This window comes from Balaenoptera borealis (assembly GCF_965194805.1).
Source record: "Balaenoptera borealis genome assembly, chromosome: 8".
In the NCBI taxonomy this organism is placed as follows: Eukaryota; Metazoa; Chordata; class Mammalia; order Artiodactyla; family Balaenopteridae; genus Balaenoptera; species Balaenoptera borealis.
In genome coordinates this window covers 54266682-54286095 of record NC_138865.1, presented here as the reverse complement: position 1 = coordinate 54286095, position 19414 = coordinate 54266682, and the positions used below count along the sequence as shown (strand labels likewise).

The 19414-nt window shown below is 34.5% G+C and overlaps 1 protein-coding gene across 9 annotated transcripts in view; it reads left to right on the top strand.

Moving 5' to 3' along the window:
• The window catches only part of DENND4C (DENN domain containing 4C), a 131676-nt gene that overhangs the window by 68356 nt on the left and 43906 nt on the right, over positions 1-19414 (top strand). For 7 of the 9 annotated variants that reach the window (XR_014247353.1, XM_082401572.1, XM_082401576.1 and 4 more), the window contains 7 exons: positions 3293-3399; positions 4205-4423; positions 10705-10850; positions 12287-12322; positions 12409-12539; positions 14446-14578; positions 16730-16936. Coding sequence is in view for 8 of the 9 variants with exons in the window: in XM_082401572.1 (XP_082257698.1) it covers positions 3293-3399; positions 4205-4423; positions 10705-10850; positions 12287-12322; positions 12409-12539; positions 14446-14578; positions 16730-16936 (979 nt within the window). In the remaining variant the exon portion in view is untranslated. The remainder of the gene's footprint in view (positions 1-3292; positions 3400-4204; positions 4424-10704; positions 10851-12286; positions 12323-12408; positions 12540-14445; positions 14579-16729; positions 16937-19414) is intronic. The other 2 variants (XM_082401575.1, XM_082401571.1) reach the window with 1 other exon arrangement.

Sequence of the window (19414 nt, the reverse complement as noted above, 5' to 3'; positions counted from 1 at the left end):
CAAAACTGCTCTGATCATTATTACGCATATTTCTTTGAGTACATGGTTAAAATTCCTCTGAAACATATACCTAGAAGAGCTAATGTTGGTTGGTAGGCATAGCTAATGCCATATTACTCTTTCCCCTCTTCATCAGCAAATGAAAATTCTCTTTGTTCCATATCATTGTCAGTACTTGTTATGATCAGACTTTCAAATTTTTGCCAACTTGATGGTAATGGGATGTCACTGTGGCTTTAATTCACATTTCCCTAATTAGTAACAAATGAGGCATTTTAATTTCTTTTTGCCCTTTGGTTTTTCCCTCCTCTTTTGGTACATTTTCCTGTTGGGTTGTTTGTCTTTTTCTTTTGATTTGTATAAGGGCTTTATATAATCTGGAAGTAATTCTTAGTCTGTTATATGCATTGCAAATAGCTTGTGCCACACTGTGATTTGTATTTTCATTCTGTAGTGTCTTTTGATGAACAGAAGCTTATATTAATGGATCACAGTTATCAGTTTCTCTTTATGGATTGCCATTTTTGGTTCTTGTACATGAAATCCTCTGCCTTGAGGTCATGAAATATTATCCTGGATATTCTTAAAGTTGTGAGGTTTTGACTTTCTCATTTAGGCCTTTAATTTAGCTAAACTTGGTATTATTAGTGTATGATGAGACATAGAGATACTATTTTATTTTTTTTTAACATGGGTAAACAGTTGTCACATAGCACTATTTATTGAATGGTCAGTTCATCTCTTCCCCACCTGTCTTCAGTGTCAATACCATCACATATCAGTTTTTATATTTGTGTGGATATGTATCCAGGCTTATTTTCTGTTCCTTTGGTTTGTTTTAGTCTCTTGCCAGCATCAGATTATCTTAATGACTTTAAAATTAAGTTGTCTACAACATGGGTGAACCTTGAAAACTTCATGCTAAAAGACCTTCTATGATCCCATTTATTTGAAATGCCCAGGGCAAATCTGTAGACACAGAAAATAGATTAGTGGTTACTTTGGGATGGGAGGATGGGGGAATTGTGGGTTAGTGACTAAGAGGGTGTGGGGTTTCTTTTTGATGTGATGAAAATACTCTAAAATTAATTGTGGTGGTTGTTAAACAACTCTGAATATACTGAAAACCATCAAATTGCACACTTCAGGTGAATGAATTGTATGGTATGTGAGTTATATCTCAATAACACTGTTTAAAAAAAAAGTGATGTGAAATGGCAAGTCTCTTTACTGCTTATTCTTTAAAATTGTTTTGACTATATTTGGTTTTTTGCCTTTTCATATAAATTTTAATTCGTTTTTTAAACTCCATGCAAAATTTTGTTGTGATTTTTTTGTTAAAATTCTATTGAATTCATAGATTAATTTGGGGGCAAATAAGATCATTTTGACATAAAGTCTCAGTACCCGTGAATGTGGTATTTTACTTCATAGGTGTTTTTAAAGGTTTTTCAATAACTGTTTCAGTTTTCTCTGTAAAGATTGGGCGCACCTTTTGTTAAACTTACTTATTCCTAAGTACCTTATGGTTTTTATTGCTATTGTAAATGGTATTTTAATTACGTTTTTTACTTGTTAGTTGCTGGAGTATAACTATGCCATTGATTTTTTATGTAGTGGTCTGCTGTCCAGCAACCTACTTGAATTCTCTTATTTTCATCTGCTTGTAGATTCTCTTCAATTTTCTGGCTATAAACAATCATATCCTCTACAGTCCTTGTATATTTAAGAATTTCTTGTCTTAATTCTCTGGCTAGGATCCTAGTGTAATGTTGAATAGAAATATTCATAACTGGTATCTTGTCTTGTTCCTAATTTCAAAGGGAATGGTTTGAGTAGTTCATCATTAAGTATCTTTATGCTTTAAAGCAAGAATTGACATCTGCCCCAAGGCCTTTTTTTTTTTTTTCCCCAAAGTTTGCCAGATCTTTCTATGAAGCAAAGAAGGGAATTTTTTTTTTTAATATTTATTTATTTATTTATGGCTGTGTTTGGTCTTCGTTTCTGTATGAGGTCTTTCTCTAGTTGTGGCAAGCGGGGGCCACTCTTCATCGCGGTGCACGGGCCTTTCACTATAGCGGCCTTTCTTGTTGCGGAGCACGGGCTCCAGACGCGCAGGCTCAGTAATTGTGGCTCACGGGCCCAGCTGCTCCGCTGCATGTGGGATCTTTCCAGACCAGGGCTCGAACCCGTGTCCCCTGCATTGGCAGGCAGATTCTCAACCACTGCGCCACCAGGGAAGCCCGCAAGGCCTATTTTTGTAAATAAAATTTTATTGTATCATAGCCATGCTCATTCAGTTACATGTGGTCCGAGGCTGCTTTCATGCTACAGTGGCATATTTGAGTAGTTGTAACAGCGGTCCTGTGGTCCTCAAAGCATAAAATACTTACTATCTGATTCTTTATAGAAAAGGTTTGCTAGCCCCACTTCAGGGTTTTGATTGCTTAATAATAGATTAAGGAACCTTCCTTCCACTTCTAGATTAAAAGTAATTTCTTTTTTTAAATCATAAATAGGTGGTGAACTTTATAATGCTTTTGTATAACTATTTAGATGAGTATTAAGTTTTTCTCCTTTAATCTTAGCGTGGTAAATTACATTATAAAATCAGTTAGTAGTAAACAACCCTGCATTCCTAAAGTAAACATCTTTCTCTCTTTTTTTTTTTTAAATGTGCTAGTGGATTAAATTCTCTAAGAATTTAAGATGCTAGCATTGATGTTCATAAGTGATATTGGCCTGACATTAGCTCCAGCCCATGGTTGGTACATAGTGCTTTCATCTTTGTAGCGTTTTAAATGTTTCTAATTCTGTAAAAATATTTTATTTGACTCATGCATTATTTAAAAGTGTTCTTTTGAACTTCCAGAGTAATTTCTTTTTCTTAAATGGTGACTCGTTTGAATTGTGGTGAGAACATGCTCTGTATGTTACTGACTCTGATATTTGTCGAGATTTGCTTCTAATAGGTAGTTTGAAGTCTCAAGTCAATTAACTTTGACACTTAAAATATTACAATTCTGAAATGTAACTTTGAAACAAGACTTGTGTTGTATTCATAACTCCAGTTATTGAAAATCTATGTTGGAGGGTTAGAATGAGATGACCAAATTTGACTGAGGTTGGTTGAAATGAAAAGAGAACTTCTTGAAAACCACTTGTTCAGATTCTCAAATTATAACTTCAGTAAAAATACCCTTTCCATGTTCTTTTTTAGTTTGACATAAGAATTTTGTTTAAGTAAAAACAGATTATAACGGACTTTATTAATCATGTTGTTATTTAATAGATCAGATGAAAAGAAGAACATGAACTGGAAGCAGCTTCCCAAAAAGCCATGCAAAAGTCTGATTAGCACCTTGAAGAAATTGTATCCCCAGCTATCTTCGGGTAAATGTGAGGAAAAAGGAAGGGATTTTTTTTTTTTGCCATGCTGCATGTCTTGTGGGATCTTAGTTCCCCAACCAGCGATTGAACCCGGGCCCTCTGCACTGAGAGTGCAGAGTCCTAACCGCTGCACTGCCAGGGAATTCCCAGGAAGGGATATTTCTAATGAAAGAATGTATATAAGAAAATTCTTAAATTTAAACATAATTTTGCTCTGCTTAAAGGGAGTCTCATTACAAAACAGAATTCCAATAGTAAGAAATTACTGTTGTGGTTCATGTTTTTTATTTGTTTTGTTTTGTTTTTTATTTATTTTTGGCTGCGTTGGGTCTTCGTTGCTGTGCGTGGGCTTTCTCTAGTTGCAGCAAGCAGGGGCTACTCTTTGTTGTGGTGCGCGGGCTTCTCATTGCAGTGGCTTTTCTTGTTGCAGAGCACGGGCTCTAGGCGCGTGGGCTTCAGCAGTTGTGGCACGCGGGCTCTAGGGCACAGGCTCAGTAGTTGTGGAGCACGGGCTTAGTTGCTCCGCGGTGTGGGGCATCTTCCCAGGCCAGGGCTCGAACCTGTGTCCCCTGCATTGGCAGGTGAATTCTTAACCACTGTGCCACCAGGGAAGTCCCATGGTTTATGGTTTTTTGAGCATGTTTTCTGTGCCCCATCTGTGCCTCCCTGTTAGTCCCTGCCAATGATCCCTTTACATTAATAAAGAGGAATTTGAGGAAGTCTTGGGCTTTATTTTGACAATTCCCTTAATTGTCAAATTATTAAATATATAACATGTATTAATGCCATTTTCTCTTCTTTCTTCATTTGTCAGTTCACCGAAAAACTCAGGAAGGTTCAGCGATTGAGATGACTCCAATTGAAGCAGATTTCTCCTGGCAAAAGAAGATGACACAACTTGAGATGGAAATTCAGGAGGCATTTTTGCGCTTTATGGCATCCATTTTAAAAGGATACAGAACATATCTCAGACCAATCACAGAGGCTCCTTCAAATAAAGCCACAGCTGCTGATTCATTGTTTGACCGACAGGGTGAGTGGCATTGAAAATATAAATACTTTTTATTGAAATGAAGAAATTTTCTGTTTGGTAGTGCCACCAAGAAATATTCACTGTATAAGTTCTTAGAAATTCATATTAAAATATGATGGTCTTCTGTGTATTTGTAATCTAGCTCTATGAATAGAATTTCTTTTAATTTTTATACCCCATTTTTTTCCTGAGAAATCTGAAACTGGAGGTGTTTAATTATGAAATGTCAAAGATGTTGCTGATATTTATAGTACTCTGTAATCAGTTATCTTAGTAGAATAAAGCTAGTGGTTTGTTTTTAGGTGTTTTCTCAACTTTGCATGATTCTTGACTTTATACACTCTGGGCTTTACAGTATTCTCTAATAAAGAGTTTTTGCAATAAAGCCACCAGTTTTTAAAAATTTTTGAAAAATACAGCCTTGTTCCAGGGGAAAACACCATACTCATTCTTTTTAGTATTTGTTATTTTTGGGAATTACAAAGATTTTTGTTGTTATTCAGCAGCTCTTACATATGTAGTGGCAACCTTACAGATACATCAGTATTCATATGATAATTATTTTACATATCTATAATTTGATCCTGCAGTTATTATTATTTTTTTTTAATCTGTATTTTCCCAATAGTCCTTTTGTCTTTTCTCATTTCTGCTTTGGGACAACTTATCTCTCAAATATTTAGTCACCGCTTACCAAATCCCACTAGTTATTATGTAGGGATATAAAGAAGTATAAAATCTAGCTCCATGGGATACCCAGCGGAAAATGATCTAACGTGTTTTTAAAAATAGAGCAAGTACTCAAGAAAACAGATTTTACATAATCATTCAGTGAGAGGACATAAAAATTCAGAGAAAGGTAACATTCTTCCAAATGAGTGTTTTGGAAGACTTCATGGAAGAAGAGCATGACTTTAAAGAATGGGTAGAATTTATAAATAGAGATGAGCAAGAAAGACTTTGTAAAAAACAATAGGCATTAAAAGTCAAATCTGAATTAGAATTTCCACTTTGCTATTTATGAAGCCTTCCTGGGGTTCTGTTTTGCCATTAATAAAATGAGGATGATGCCTAATTCATGGATAATTGTGAAGATTAGATGAGAAAATGTATGTGAAGCAACTAGAAAAAGTACTTTACAGTACTCGTGATAACAGTATTATTGCTAGTGGTAATAATGAAATGGAAGAAAGCTCAAGAACAAAAGCACAAGGCATGTGTATTAGTTTGCCGGGGCTGCCATAACAAAATGCCATTGATTGGCTGGCTTAAACCAGCGGTCCCCCACCTTTTTGGCACCAGAGACCAGTTTCATGGAAGACAGTTTTTCCATGGATGGGGTGGGGCGGGGCAGGATGGTTCAGGTGGTAACGCCAGCAATGGGGAGCAGCAGACGAAGCTTTTGGTCACTCGCTCGCTGCTCACTCCTGCTGTGCAGCCCCGTTCCTAACAGGCCGTGGACCGATACTGGTCCGTGTCCCGGGGATTGGGGACCCCTGGCTTAAACAACAGAAATTTTTTTCTTTTTTTTTTTTCAGGACTCTAGAGGCTAGAAATCTGAGATCAGTGTGTAGCCAGGATTGGATTCCTCTGAGGCCTCTCTCCTTGACTCGTAGATGGCTGTCTTCTCCCTGTATCTTCACATAGACTTCCTTCTGTGTGAATCTGTATCTAAATGTTCTTGTCTCGTAAGGACACCAATCATATTAGATTAGAGCCCACCCTAATTTAATTACTTAAGTTTGACTTAATTACTTCTTTAAAGGCCATATCTACAAATACAGTCACACTTTGAAATCCCGGGAGGTAGGACTTCAACATAAGAATTTTGGGGTGACACAGTTCAGCCCATAATGGCATGTTCGGGAAAAAAGTTTTAATGGTACAATTTGACCAAGTGAGGAGCTTTAGAGGTGTTGTGGAAGATAAAGCAGAAAATAAGATTAGAGCTCGGATTATGGGTAGTCTTAAACGCCAGACTAAGAATATGGAGTTTTTCTAATGGACAGTAGTGGGTCACTAATTCATTCTCTGTCATTCTAAGTAGAAGAGAGGCATTACTAATAGAATTTAGAAAGATATTTAACTAGTGTCTGAGGCCTAAGGTTTTTGTTAACAGGGTAGCATTTGGTCTAACAAGGGATATATACATTTGACAATAAAATAACACATTTTACTGAGTGTGTTGTAAAGGAAAGTATTGGTTACAGTAAGAGAGCTAGGTCAGGGGAAAAGTTCCCTGAAGAAGTAACAGTTAAGCTTGGGCCTGAAAAAAGAATAGGATTTAGCTGTGGGTTTTGGGTTAACTTTTTTTTAGGGATACTTTAACAAACAGGTATAAAAGTAGGGAGAATAATGTAGCTATCTTCCAACTTCAGCAGTAGTAGCAATCAGCATTCTGTTGTTTTAGTTTCATCTATGTTTATTTTACTCTTCCTTCGTCCTTTTCTCCTCCCCTCCTCCACCCCTCCTTTTCTTTCTAAATTCCAAGTAGGACATCATTTCACCCATAAACTGTGTTTAGAATTTCCTGAAGTTATATGTGTTTTATCTGATTGTATCCCATGGTGTCATTTAACATTTTTTTCATCTATATTTCCTGTAAACTTGTGGTTGGATTAAGAGCCACACATATAATTTAAGATTTTCTAGTAGACACAGTTTTTAAAAAAGCAGTAGGGGAAGTTAATTTTACTAATATGTTTTCTCTAACTTGATATATCCAAAGTGTATCACTTCAACATGTAATCAAATTGTAAAAATTTTAATGACATATTTTACATTCTTTTTCCATACTAAGGCTTTGAAATTGGTGTGTGTTTTATACTTATAGCATGTCTCAGTTTGGACCAGCCACATTTTTTTTTTTTTTTTTTTCTGAACCTTCACCTCTGGGTATAAATCACTAATAATGGCATGGACTCAGAAGTCAGACTGTCTGTTCAAATTCCAGCTCCACAACTTAATAGTGATGTGGTTTTGGGTATGTGGTTCATTAAAGACCAGCCACATTTTAATTGCTGAATTGCCACATGTGTGTAGTGGTTACTGAATTAAGCAGTACTGATCTAGAGCTTGATTATATTCAGGTTCAGTTTTCTTGGCAAGTGGTGCTAAAACACATGATGCTCACTACTTATCGCAAGTCTGGCTGTGTCCCATTTTTAGTGCTCCTAAGATTGATCCATGGGTTCAAGTCTTATCAGGCTCATTCATTCATTATATTGATAGTTTCCCCACCAGCCTTTCATTTAATTGTATTAGCAGCCTTTGCTGATCATTGCCTAGATCCATTAGAAGAAGAAAAAAAGACTTTTTCTTACCACTTGTCAAGAATAATTTATTTCTATTTTATTGAAGTCTTTCTCAACTATTTAATACCTCAAGGGGATGTAGTAAGGACCACAGCATGTGGAATGTCCTGAAGCATCATAGAAAGAAAGGCTGGAGGGGAAAGTGGCTTAAAAACCATGCTTGAAATGGTAGGTGTGAGCCAGATCATGTTGGATCTTTTAGGACTAATGAAGGGTTTCCGTCTTTATTCCAAGAGTAATTGCAAGTCAGTGAGGGATATTTAAGTAGGTAATAGGATCAGATTTGCATTTTTAAAAGATCATGTTTAATGTTAAAAAAAAAATCTTTTTGGCTTCTCTGCAGAGATTGAATTGGGGGCATCCAAAGTATGGATCTACTTATTAGTTGGTTAGTGCATTGGTTTAAGTCATCAGTGGAAGTGACTTGGATTAGTTGGTAGTATGAATAGAAGAGTGATTTTTAGGAGGTAGATTGAATAGAACTTGGCAATTGAATATGGGATGTAAGATAGAGGGAGATGTCAAGAACAACTTTGAGATTCTTGGCTTTAACCACCAAGTGGATGGTTGTGCCCTTTATTGAGAAGGGAAACAGCAGAAAAGGGAAGGATCTAATTATTTGTTAAGGAAAGGTTTTTTATTTTATTTATTTGTTGAAGTATAATTGATGTGCAATATTTATATGTTACTGGTGTACAACATAGTGATTCACAATTTTTAAAGGTTATACTCCATTTATAGTTATTATAAAATATTGGCTATGTTCCCTGTGTTGTATGTCCTCGTAGCTTATTTTATGCGTAATAGTTTGTACCTCTTAATCCCCTACCCCTATCTAACCCTTCCCCCCTTCCCTCTCACCACTTGTAACCACTAGTTTGTTTTCTATATCTGTGAGTCTGTTTTCTTTTTGATTGTATTTACTAATTTGGTTCACCTTTTAGATTCCATATATAAGTGATAACATAGAGTATTTTTCTGTGTCTGACTTATTTCACTAAGCATTATACTCAACCATGTTGTTGCAAATGGCGGAATTTCATTCTTCTTTATGGATGAATAATATTCCATTTTGTGTATATATATAGCACAACTTCTTTATCCATTCATCTGTTGACCACTTAGGTCTTGGCTATTGTAAATAGTGCTGCTATGAACATCGGGGTGCATATATCTTTTTTTTTTTTTTTTCATATATCTTTTTGAATTAGTGTTCTTGTTTTTTCCATATACATACCCTGGAGTGGAATTGCTGGATCATGTGGTTTCTCATAGTTTTTTGAGAATCCTGCATACTGTTTTCCACAGTGGCAGCAACAATTTACATTTCCACCAACAGTGCACGAGGGTTCCCTTTTCTCCACACCCTCTCCAACATTTGTTATTTGTGTTCTTTTCGATGATAGCGATTTTACAAGTGTGAGGTTATGTCTCATTGTGGTTTTGATTTGTATTTCTCTGATGATTAATGATGTTGAGCATCTTTTCATGTGCGTGTTGGCCCTCTGAATGTCCTCTTTGGAAAATTGTCTAAGGAAAGGTTTTTTAAAATGAGAGAGACTTGAGTATACTGGTTACTAGCTAATAGAGAGGGAGTGTTGTCCAGAGAACACTGAAAGGCCTGGAATCCCAGGCTTATGTGGTGGGCTTGGCCTTAGATAGGAGGAGGGTCATACTCATTGTAAAACAAAGTAAGGAATAAATGATAGCTGCAGAAAGAGTCGTAGATTTTATAGTTCTCATTTAATGATTTTCATTTTCTCTGCAATATAAAGTATTATTTTTCAGGGATGAGGGAGAGAACATGGAGGGAGAGTATTTAAACATTGGAAGTAACTGTGAAAACATGGGTAAAGGGAAATTCAGACTCCAGAAATGTAGTGGGGTTGCTGGTCAGGGATGAAGGTATAAGCGGTTCTGATCCACCTGGTTATGTAACGGCGCCTCCTCCCCACCGCAACTTGTGCTCAGTCACGCTGGCGCAGCTCCAGAGAAAGCAGGCAATACATTGCTCCAGGGCTAGGTCATGCTAGATGAGTTTGACAAAAGGGCATAAAAATTGAGAGTGTTGACAAGAAAGTAATTGAAATGATGTACACAGACGTGGAATCAATATTAGAGAGAGAGAGACGTGAAGATAGGAGGATGTACATAGAACGATCTTCTTCCTTACCCCATCCCCCTCGCAAAAGGCTTGGTAGGAAGATCTTAAGCATACCAGCTAGACAGGGGTAATGGTCAGGGAGTAATATGTAAATTAGAGATTTGGGAGGCAGAGCTGTTTACACTGCTACCAAAAAAGTCCAGGGAGTGTGTAACTATGTGTAGAAGTTGGTGATTGAGGTGGAATAGACCACAGGTCATTGAAAGTTAAGGAATTAAAAACTCACTAAAATATTGGATGGTTGGTCTTTATGGGTGTTGAAGAATGATGATGGTAGGAGTTGGAGAGGAGAAGACTTTGAATTAGGTGCCCTGCTCGTCAGTGAATGAAGGAGAGGGTGTCCCTGAAGTCACTAGGTGCCTATAGTTAGTAGGGGAATGGGTGGAATAATAGCCAGATGAGCAGAGATTTTTACAAGATGATACAGAAATAATTGTGTGGTGGCATTGCAGAGGAAGGACTTGACCCTTCTTGCTTGTGAGTATGCAGAGTTATCAGAAGTTTCTACTTGAGAGCTATAGGGCCAGAGGCTCCTTATAGGAGATGCAGATTTCAGTGAAAAGGTTAATAGTATAAGTTAAGGATTTTTGTGGTTGAATCAGGCAGAAGGGACTATGGTCCCTTAATATATATATTATAGAAGATATATATTTCCTATAATATATATGTTTCTCTTTCCCTTTGTGTATATATATATATATATAAAGAGAAAATAATATAGATATATACAAGTTTAAAATAATTAATATAACATCTAGTTCCACTTTAAAATCTGAATTTAATTCTAATTTTATTTTCTTCAGGATTTTTAAAAAGTCGAGATCGTGCCTATACAAAATTCTACACCCTTTTAACCAAAACACAGATTTTTATTCGTTTCATTGAAGAATGTAGTTTTGTAAGTGATAAAGATACTGGATTGGCTTTTTTTGATGACTGCATAGAAAAGGTAAAAGTTTGTCCTATATGTCAGTATTAAGGAAAAACTTTAACAGTTTGTTTATCTTTATAATCATCATTGTTATTATTAGCCCAAATGACCTGAGGAAGGCATTATAGGTGGGATGTGTGTGTGTGTGTGTATGTGTGTACACATGCGAGTGTCCGATTCTGGGCTTAATGTAAGAATTATTTTCCTTTGTGGCATCCAGTACCGCCATACATAGCTAATTTTTCTCTTTGAATCTCACTTTGGTTTTGTATTAAGTACTAAGAACATTTCATTGAAGCTCCTAAGTTTTTTTTTTACATGAATAAGATAAGATTTAGTAGTTCATTAAAAAAGTTTAGTTTTAGGAATTCCCTGGCAGTCCAGTGGTTAAGACTCCACGCTTTCACTGCTGAGGGCCTGGGTTCGATCACTGTTCAGGGAACTAAGATTCCACAAGCCGTGCAGTGCAGCCAAAAAAAATCAAAAACAAAAAACGAACAAAACAAAATAAAAAGTTTAGCTCTATGGGTAATGGAAGTCCTGTGTTAAGTCCTGTGTTTTTTTGTTTTAATGTTTTTCCAAATACTTTTTCTAATATATTTCTTTTGTCCTAATGGAAGCTATTTGGAAATATGTTAAATTTTAAAGCTTTACTCACCCATCGTAAGGAAGTTTAAGTTATTTTTGACAGTGATAACTCACATATTTTTTCTCATTTTTTAATAGAGCTCTTATTTTTGCTAAGTGGGTCTTGGGGCTGATTGTTTATGCAAACTCTATATTATATAAAGTTGGAGATTTTATCCAAAAAAGGTAGAATATTATGATGTAATTTTTATATGCTCCTAATGATTCGTGTATCTTAGAAGACTTGAATAATTTTCTCGCATTATATCCGTGTGATCTGAAACTCCAGGGATATGATTAAAACTTTTCAACATTTTTGTTTACTTAAATATTGATAGTCCAATATCATTCAGTTAGAGAGAAGCTTAGATAATATCAATCAGTAATGCAGGGGTTTAGTAATAATGAAATTTTTGATTTGAGAAGCCAGGTTCTCCTTGTGATTGCCCATCTTTTGCTGCTTCTTTTTTTTAAAAACTAATTAATTAATTTTTTATACAGCCAGTTCTTATTAGTTATCTGTTTTATACATATTAGTGTATATATGTCAATCCCAATCTCCCGATTCATCCCACCCCCTCCCCATCTTTTGCTTCTAAGGAGGGATTTATGAAGAAACCAGTCAAAATAAATTGTTTCTCTCTTAGTAGCTGTAAGAGAAATATTACACTTTAGCCTAGTAGTAGGGAGGCCACCAAATATATTGTGAAGTGTTTCATATCTGCCTAGTATTAAAAAAGGATAGTTTTTTAAATAATAATTTAAGATAATCTCTATTAAATTCAGAGTAGACATTTTCACTAAGAATTCTTTTCTTTTTTTTCTAGTTGTTTCCTGATAAAGGCACGGAGAAAACAGATAAGGTATTTTTTCTTAAATTTAAGTTTTAACGTTTCAGAATCAGGTCTTGCTTAAATGCAAATTAATTGGAGAAAATAATTATTTTTAGGTTGATTTTGATTCAGCAGAAGATACCAAATTGATAGAGCTAGATGATTCACAGAAAAGTGAGCATACTGTGTTCATAATGCCACCCGAGCCACCGCCTGATGATGGAAAGGATCTGTCACCAAAGTACAGGTAGCAGGAATTTTTTTAAAGAGTTGTTTGGGCACAGCTTTAATAATTTGATCTTTTGTGATTATTAGTAGATATGTTGTATAGTAATCATTTGTGAAGGTCATTTTCAAAATGTATTTAGTGAACTAATGGAGATGAATATTTTATGGAGATATCACCAGGTATTGTAATTTAAGAATTGGACAGCCCTGTTGGAAGGGAAACCAGATGTTTATCACTGTTAACCTAAACATTTACCATATTTTAATCTTTAAAAATTTCATTTCTGAAGAAGAAAAAATTCACTTTTGTGAGGTTACCCCTCCCTCTGGGGGGTTTTGTTGTCAATATAAGGACTGTGAAATTCTTATGCATTAGTAATATATCAGAGAAAACTTAAAAGTAGAGGGCCAGGAATCATTCTTTATTAAAATAAACTTATTTGATTTGGATGGGAATCTTTTAAGAAATTAAAATGTTTGATTGTTTATTATTATGATCATTTGAATACCATTTAATAGGTTTAGAAAATCAAACAAAAAAACTAGCACATCGTTTTAGCACCAGTACTTAATGTCTGTTAACAATTATATGTGTATCTTTTTTGTCTTTTTGTACATAAATTTGCATTTACTATACTTAAAACAAATATTAGTTCATCTTGCACATATTCTTTGTGACGTGTGTTTGCCTTTAATGGTCTGAACATTTTTCCATGCCAATATATATTTTTGTGCCATTCATTATAAATAACCACATTGTATGCATTTATTGTGATTTGTTAAACTAGTCTCCTGTGGATTTATTTATAGTTCTTTGCTATCTATATCTTTGTGTGTATACACAGTTATTTTCTGTGGCTGTATTCATAAAAGAATTTCTGGGGCAAAGGGAATATAAAATAAGTTTTTTCCAAAAATATAGAATTAATATATAATCTCACCAGGACTCCATAAGAATGAAAAATGTATACCTGAGATTGAGTGGTTTAATTAAGTACTATTTTGATTGCATGTTAATTATAGAATTCTTTTTTACTTTGGCTTTGATCACTATACATTGGAATGCAGGTATTGACAAATAAGTAAATCAAATAGGAAAGGCAATATATTTCAGAAGAAGATTGGCCAAAGGAAATAACTAGGCAATTTCTGAGAAGAAATCCCAATAGTTGATAATATGAAAGTATGTTAAGCTTTTCTAGTATTTAAAGAAATGCAAACCAAATGATGAGTAGAAGCATTTTTAATCTATCAGCTTGAGGATAGGCTATTCTTCTAGTTAGAATGTATGTAAGTATAACCTCTCTGGAAGTAATTTGATAGTGATTATAATAATTTTTATTTTCTTGATAAATATTTACCATAGAAAACTCTGTTATTGGGCATTATTCTAAGAAATTAAGTAAAAGTATTCACAAAGATAAATGTACAAAGATACTTAATTGCAAAAATTGAGAAATAACCTAAAAATGTCCAACAGTAAAGAATTGGTTAAATTATGGCACATCCCTAATATAAAAATATTCGGGATTTTTTCCTTTTAAATGTGAATGCAAGGTACTTTTATAAAGAAAAACAAAATTACAAAGTATACTAAATGTTATCTTTTAATATAAATTATCATTGAACACATGGGTTCTGTTGAAAGGGTTACTAATTCTTCTGTGAAGATATCAGGGTTTTCTGTGTTCTACGGATTGATTGAAAATAATAGGATGCGGAGGAGCCAAAGTTTCCATGTAGATAGTCTATGTATCTTATAATTGCATCATCTTATATTTTTGAAAAAAACAATTTCTATACAAGGATTTTGGAAAATAATATTGGGTACGTTTGAGGTTTAGAAATATTCACCTAAATTCTGGCATAATATTAAGAGTTAATGTATTTTAAATCAGCAGTTCTATTTTTGCTTTTTATTTTAGTTACAAATACTTTCCAAGACTGGACCTTAAGCTTTTTGACAGACCACAGGAGTTGAAACTTTGTTTTAGTAGACACCCCACTGGGAGTAGCATTACAAACAGTCCAGCTCTCATGGCTAAGAGAACTAAACAGGTCAGATATTCTTTATCTAATTTAAAATGTAAACTATGTATATGTGATATGCAGCTCATAGTTTAGACTCTTCACCCACAGCAATCATTTGAAGCCCACTATGGTTGTTAATGAATTAAAGTCGATTTCTTGCAACCCGACTTATAATATTGAGGCTGAAGTTTTTGAATGCTTATGTTTATGTTCTAAGAGAACCTTGGGAACTAAATACACTTTAAAAAAAAACTTTATTGAAACATAATTCATATACCATACAATTCACTTGTTTAAGTACACTCACTGGCTTTTAGTATCTTCACAGGGTTGTGCAGCCACCATCACAATCAATTATAGAACATTTTCATCACCCTAAAAAGAAAGCCCATACCCCTAAGCTGTTAACCCCCCAGTTCCTCCATCTTCCACAGCCCCAGGCAATCACTAATCTATTTTCTGTCTCTATAGTTTTGCCTGTTCTGGGCATTTCATAAAAATGGAATTGTACAGTATGTGGCATTTTGTGACTGGCTTCTTTCACTTAGCATAATGTCTTTAAGGTTCATCTGTGTTGTAGAATATATCAGTATTTCATGTATTTTTATTGCTGAATAATATTCCATTGTGCGGAATATGTTATTTATCCATTCATGTACATGTGGGTGGTTCCTACTTTTTGGCTGTTATGCATAGTACTGCTGTAGACATTTGTGTACAAGTGTTTGTGTGGTTATATGTTTTCATTTCTTTGGGTTATATGCCTAAAGTAGAATTGCTGTGTCATATAGTAACTCTGTGTTTAACCTTCTGAGAACTTGTCAGACTGTTTTCCAAAGTGGGTACACCATTTAAAATTCCCACCAGCAGTCGGAATTTTACCACATCCTTGTTAATTCTTGTTATCTTCTGTCTTTTTGATTATAGCCATCCTAACGTATATGAAGTGGTACCTCATTGTGATTTTGATTTTTCCTCATGGTTAATGTAAATATATTTTCTACTGAATATTACATTCTAAAGGGAGTTAACTTAGGACAAGCTAGACATCTTGTTTTAATACTATATCTGATTTAGGTATAAAGAGTTAAACTATGGTTAGGTGTGAGTTAAAATTGAACATCCTTTATACATATACTGATATTTTGTGGGTCTACAAAACATGGAAAATTTCAGAATGAAATTCTTAGTTCAGGTCAATTCATGTACAGTCCCTCAAATCCTAGGGGTAACCTGAGGTGATCCTTAATCCCATATAGTACACAATTCTCTCAGTGTTGTCTGAGGGGAATTTTTTTTTTAACCATTATCAGCTTAATAAAGGCAAGTTTTTTTAATGTGACAATTTTGCTACTACATCTTTAAATCTCATTTTCACCAGAATTTTTTTTCCAGGCAAGTCTCTTGGAAATAGAGCACATAACAGTATGTTTATTTAGGACACATCCAGCAGAGGGATCTTTAGTGCAAGGCAGACAGTGGCAGTCTGACATGTGTGGAGGGCTCTATAGTTTCTGGGAATATGTAGAGTTTGATAACGCTCAGCAGGTGACTTTGATACCTTTTTCTCTCTTCCACCTAAATCAGAATGAAAATCAGAACCAGAAAACATGCCATAAAACTATTAGGTAGGAAGGTCTGTGATCTTTCTCAGACTATGTTGCCTGCAAAGGAATAGGTCTTTTTAACAAATCAGTCAGTGAAGGAATTAACACAGAAGGTAGAGTGGAAATCTTGGTGGGGAATAGCCTAGGGCATCTTAAACTTTTTTCAGGGGGAAGAGTGAGAAGACTCTTGACTTTTCAAGAATGATTCTATAGAACTATAAGCTATAAATGAAATCCCTTTCATTCGTCAAACATATGAGTGCCTTCTGTGTGAGGGACACTTAATTACCCATTGTATTATAATAATATGAATGATCTCTGCTTTTAAGGAATTTCTAGTCTATTAGGAGACACCTGCTTGCCAAATAGTTAAAATACAGTATAAAGTGCTTCTATAGAAAGAACCATGGGGCACTAAGTAGGAAGCCATTCACAAAAGCAAAACTATGAAATGCTTGATTTTAGAATCAGATATTACATTAAATTCCTCTCTTCTTTTTACTTCTCACTTTTCCTGTCATACTAATGAATTTTAGTGAATGTCATGATGTGTTATTTATTCTCTTTCTAGGAGATAAAAACAGCTCATAAGCTGGCGAAGAGATGTTATACAAATCCACCACAATGGGCCAAGTGTCTCTTCAGTCACTGTTACAGTTTATGGTTTATTTGTCTCCCAGCCTATGTTAGAGTTTCTCATCCTAAGGTCAGAGCACTTCAGCAGGCATATGATGTACTTATTAAGATGAGGAAAACAGATGTGGATCCTCTAGATGAGGCAAGTATAACAAATTGGGTTATTGTTACTATGATACATTTTATTTGTATTTTTAAGAAAATTTAGGTCTGAGTTGCTTTCCAGTATCCTCGAATATTTTCATTAAGTAGGAAAGGTAAAATTGTTGTACTGTTTCATAGAGCTAATACTTATTATTTTAAAATAAATTTATTTAAAAATTATTGCTTTAAAATGCAGCAGAGACTGACTTCCTTAGACCAGATTGTTTGCCCTTGATAAGTAGAAAAAAATATTGACTTAATTTTATTCTTAAGATAACTTTATTAGGAAGCAAATAGGCCTTTAGTAAGTGGCTCTCCACTTAGGACCTGTGTCCTAGGTGAGTTACGTAACCTATCTGTGTTTCAGATTATGTATCTGAAAATGGAGGTCTGAGTTTCTCAACCTTGGCACCGTTGCCATTTTGGCCCACATCATTTTTTATTGTGGGGTCCTGTCCTGTACATGGTAGGATGTTTAACAGCATCCCTGGCCTCTGTGCACTAGATGCCAGTAGCTCCATGCAATCAAAAATGTCTGCAGACATTGCCAGGTGTCACCTGGGGGATAAAATTGCCCCCCTGAGGTATATAATGATATTTAGTTCCTATCTTCAAATGGTTAATTTGACAGTTAAATCAGTTAATGTACATAGTGTTCCTAGACGAGTACCTGGCTGATAGTAAGCGCTCAGTGAACAGTGTGCTACATCTCTTAAGCCTCAGAACCATCCTCAGAGATAGGTAGTGGTATTATTATCCAACTAACGGCTGAAGAAACTGAGTTACTTATTTAGCTCTTCTCTTTGCTGTTTTTCCCTTTAAAAGTTACTTTTGGTGTTAAAATAACTAAAATGATTATTTAGAACTGGATTAGAATTTAAAATGCAGTTGGAATAAAAATTCAGAGTAATGGGTGTTTGGGGAGAAGGAGAGAGCACGAGGTTAGAAGAGAAATGCGATTGAGGAGGGGCACATTATAGGCTTCAGCAATAACTGCAATTTTCTCCTCTTCTAAAATAAAAAAGATCTGAAACTGATAAAGCATGTACGTTATTAAGATTTGATAATGCTTGTGAGCACACTAAAACTCATTTTTCTCTAAGTATTATCTGTATGTTTTTAAAAACTTTTCAAATGAAAAGATAAAGTTATAAAACAAGTAAAATATCCATTCTCACATTTGATCACATTTTCTCTCATCTGATGTTTATAAAACTATTTGGAAATTAAAAGTGCTTGATCAAAATTAGTGTTTTGTACCTCATACATTTTAATGTTTTAAAAAACTTATTCTGATAGAGATATATCTAAGGTATATCTAAGATAATATATCTAAGATATATTTTAAGATGTGCTTTAACTTTGTGCAAGCACAGAATATTTTTAAAGTGCTTTAAAATATGCTCTATGAGAGAGCGAGTATTACTTTTGTTACTGCACTCTAAACTCAAAGCACAATACTTGATTAAGTTTCTTTGATAAGTTCATAAGACAAATTGCCTGAAAAGTAATCTCCTCTATAGATATTAAGGTTCTACGGTAGTCTTTGTTACAAGTAATTACATTCTCCTATTTTCTAACATGTAGCAATTATGACTAGTAAGCTAAAAAAGTTTTTTAGACTATTTTCCCAATAAACACTCTGATAGGAGGCTTAAAAATTTGGAGGTTAATTTGTTGTATTCCTACTTCTAACAAGTTATATTGACAGATTTGTAGTCACCTGAAGTAATTACATCTCTACAACTGGAAGAAAGAAATGTTTCTTTATTTTAAAACTTAAGGATGCATATTTGCTTGGCATATTTGATGCATTTTATTTGTTTATTGATTACACATAGAATAGCACATTAAAATTTTCACAGTATTTTTATGTACATTATTTCCTTTGGTATTCCCAGCAACTCTATGAGGCAATTATATATTAGCTACATTTTACAAAGAAAGAAATTTGAAACTTAGATGAAATGACACACACATAAGGCCACCTAGCAAGTAAGTGGTTTTGATTTTTAGGTTCATACTCCATTAGAACCCACTGTCTCATTCATATGCTTAATGTTTTGACAGCTTTGTGTTCTACATGTTATGTTTGCAGAAGTTGTAATAACGTAGATTTTTAAAGAAAACTAGTAAAGACCCAGAAATAGCATATGCCATGTAGGCTAAATTAAAGTTAAAATGTATCATGTGTTTTGCTTTTAATACTATTTATTAAATTTTTAATGAAAATGAAATGTTTGTGTCAAGCTTATTCTTACCTTGTCTCATCAGTCTATTCATATAGATATTGTTGTACATTGCTGAGTAACAAACCACCCCAGAACTTAGTGGCTTAAAATAACCATTTTATTAAATCTTATTATTTTATTTGCTGAAAATCCAGGAAGAATTTGAGGTGATTTTTCTGCTCCACATTGTATTACTTAGAATCACTTGGTTGTAATCAGTTGCTAGCTGGTCTGGAAGGTCCAAG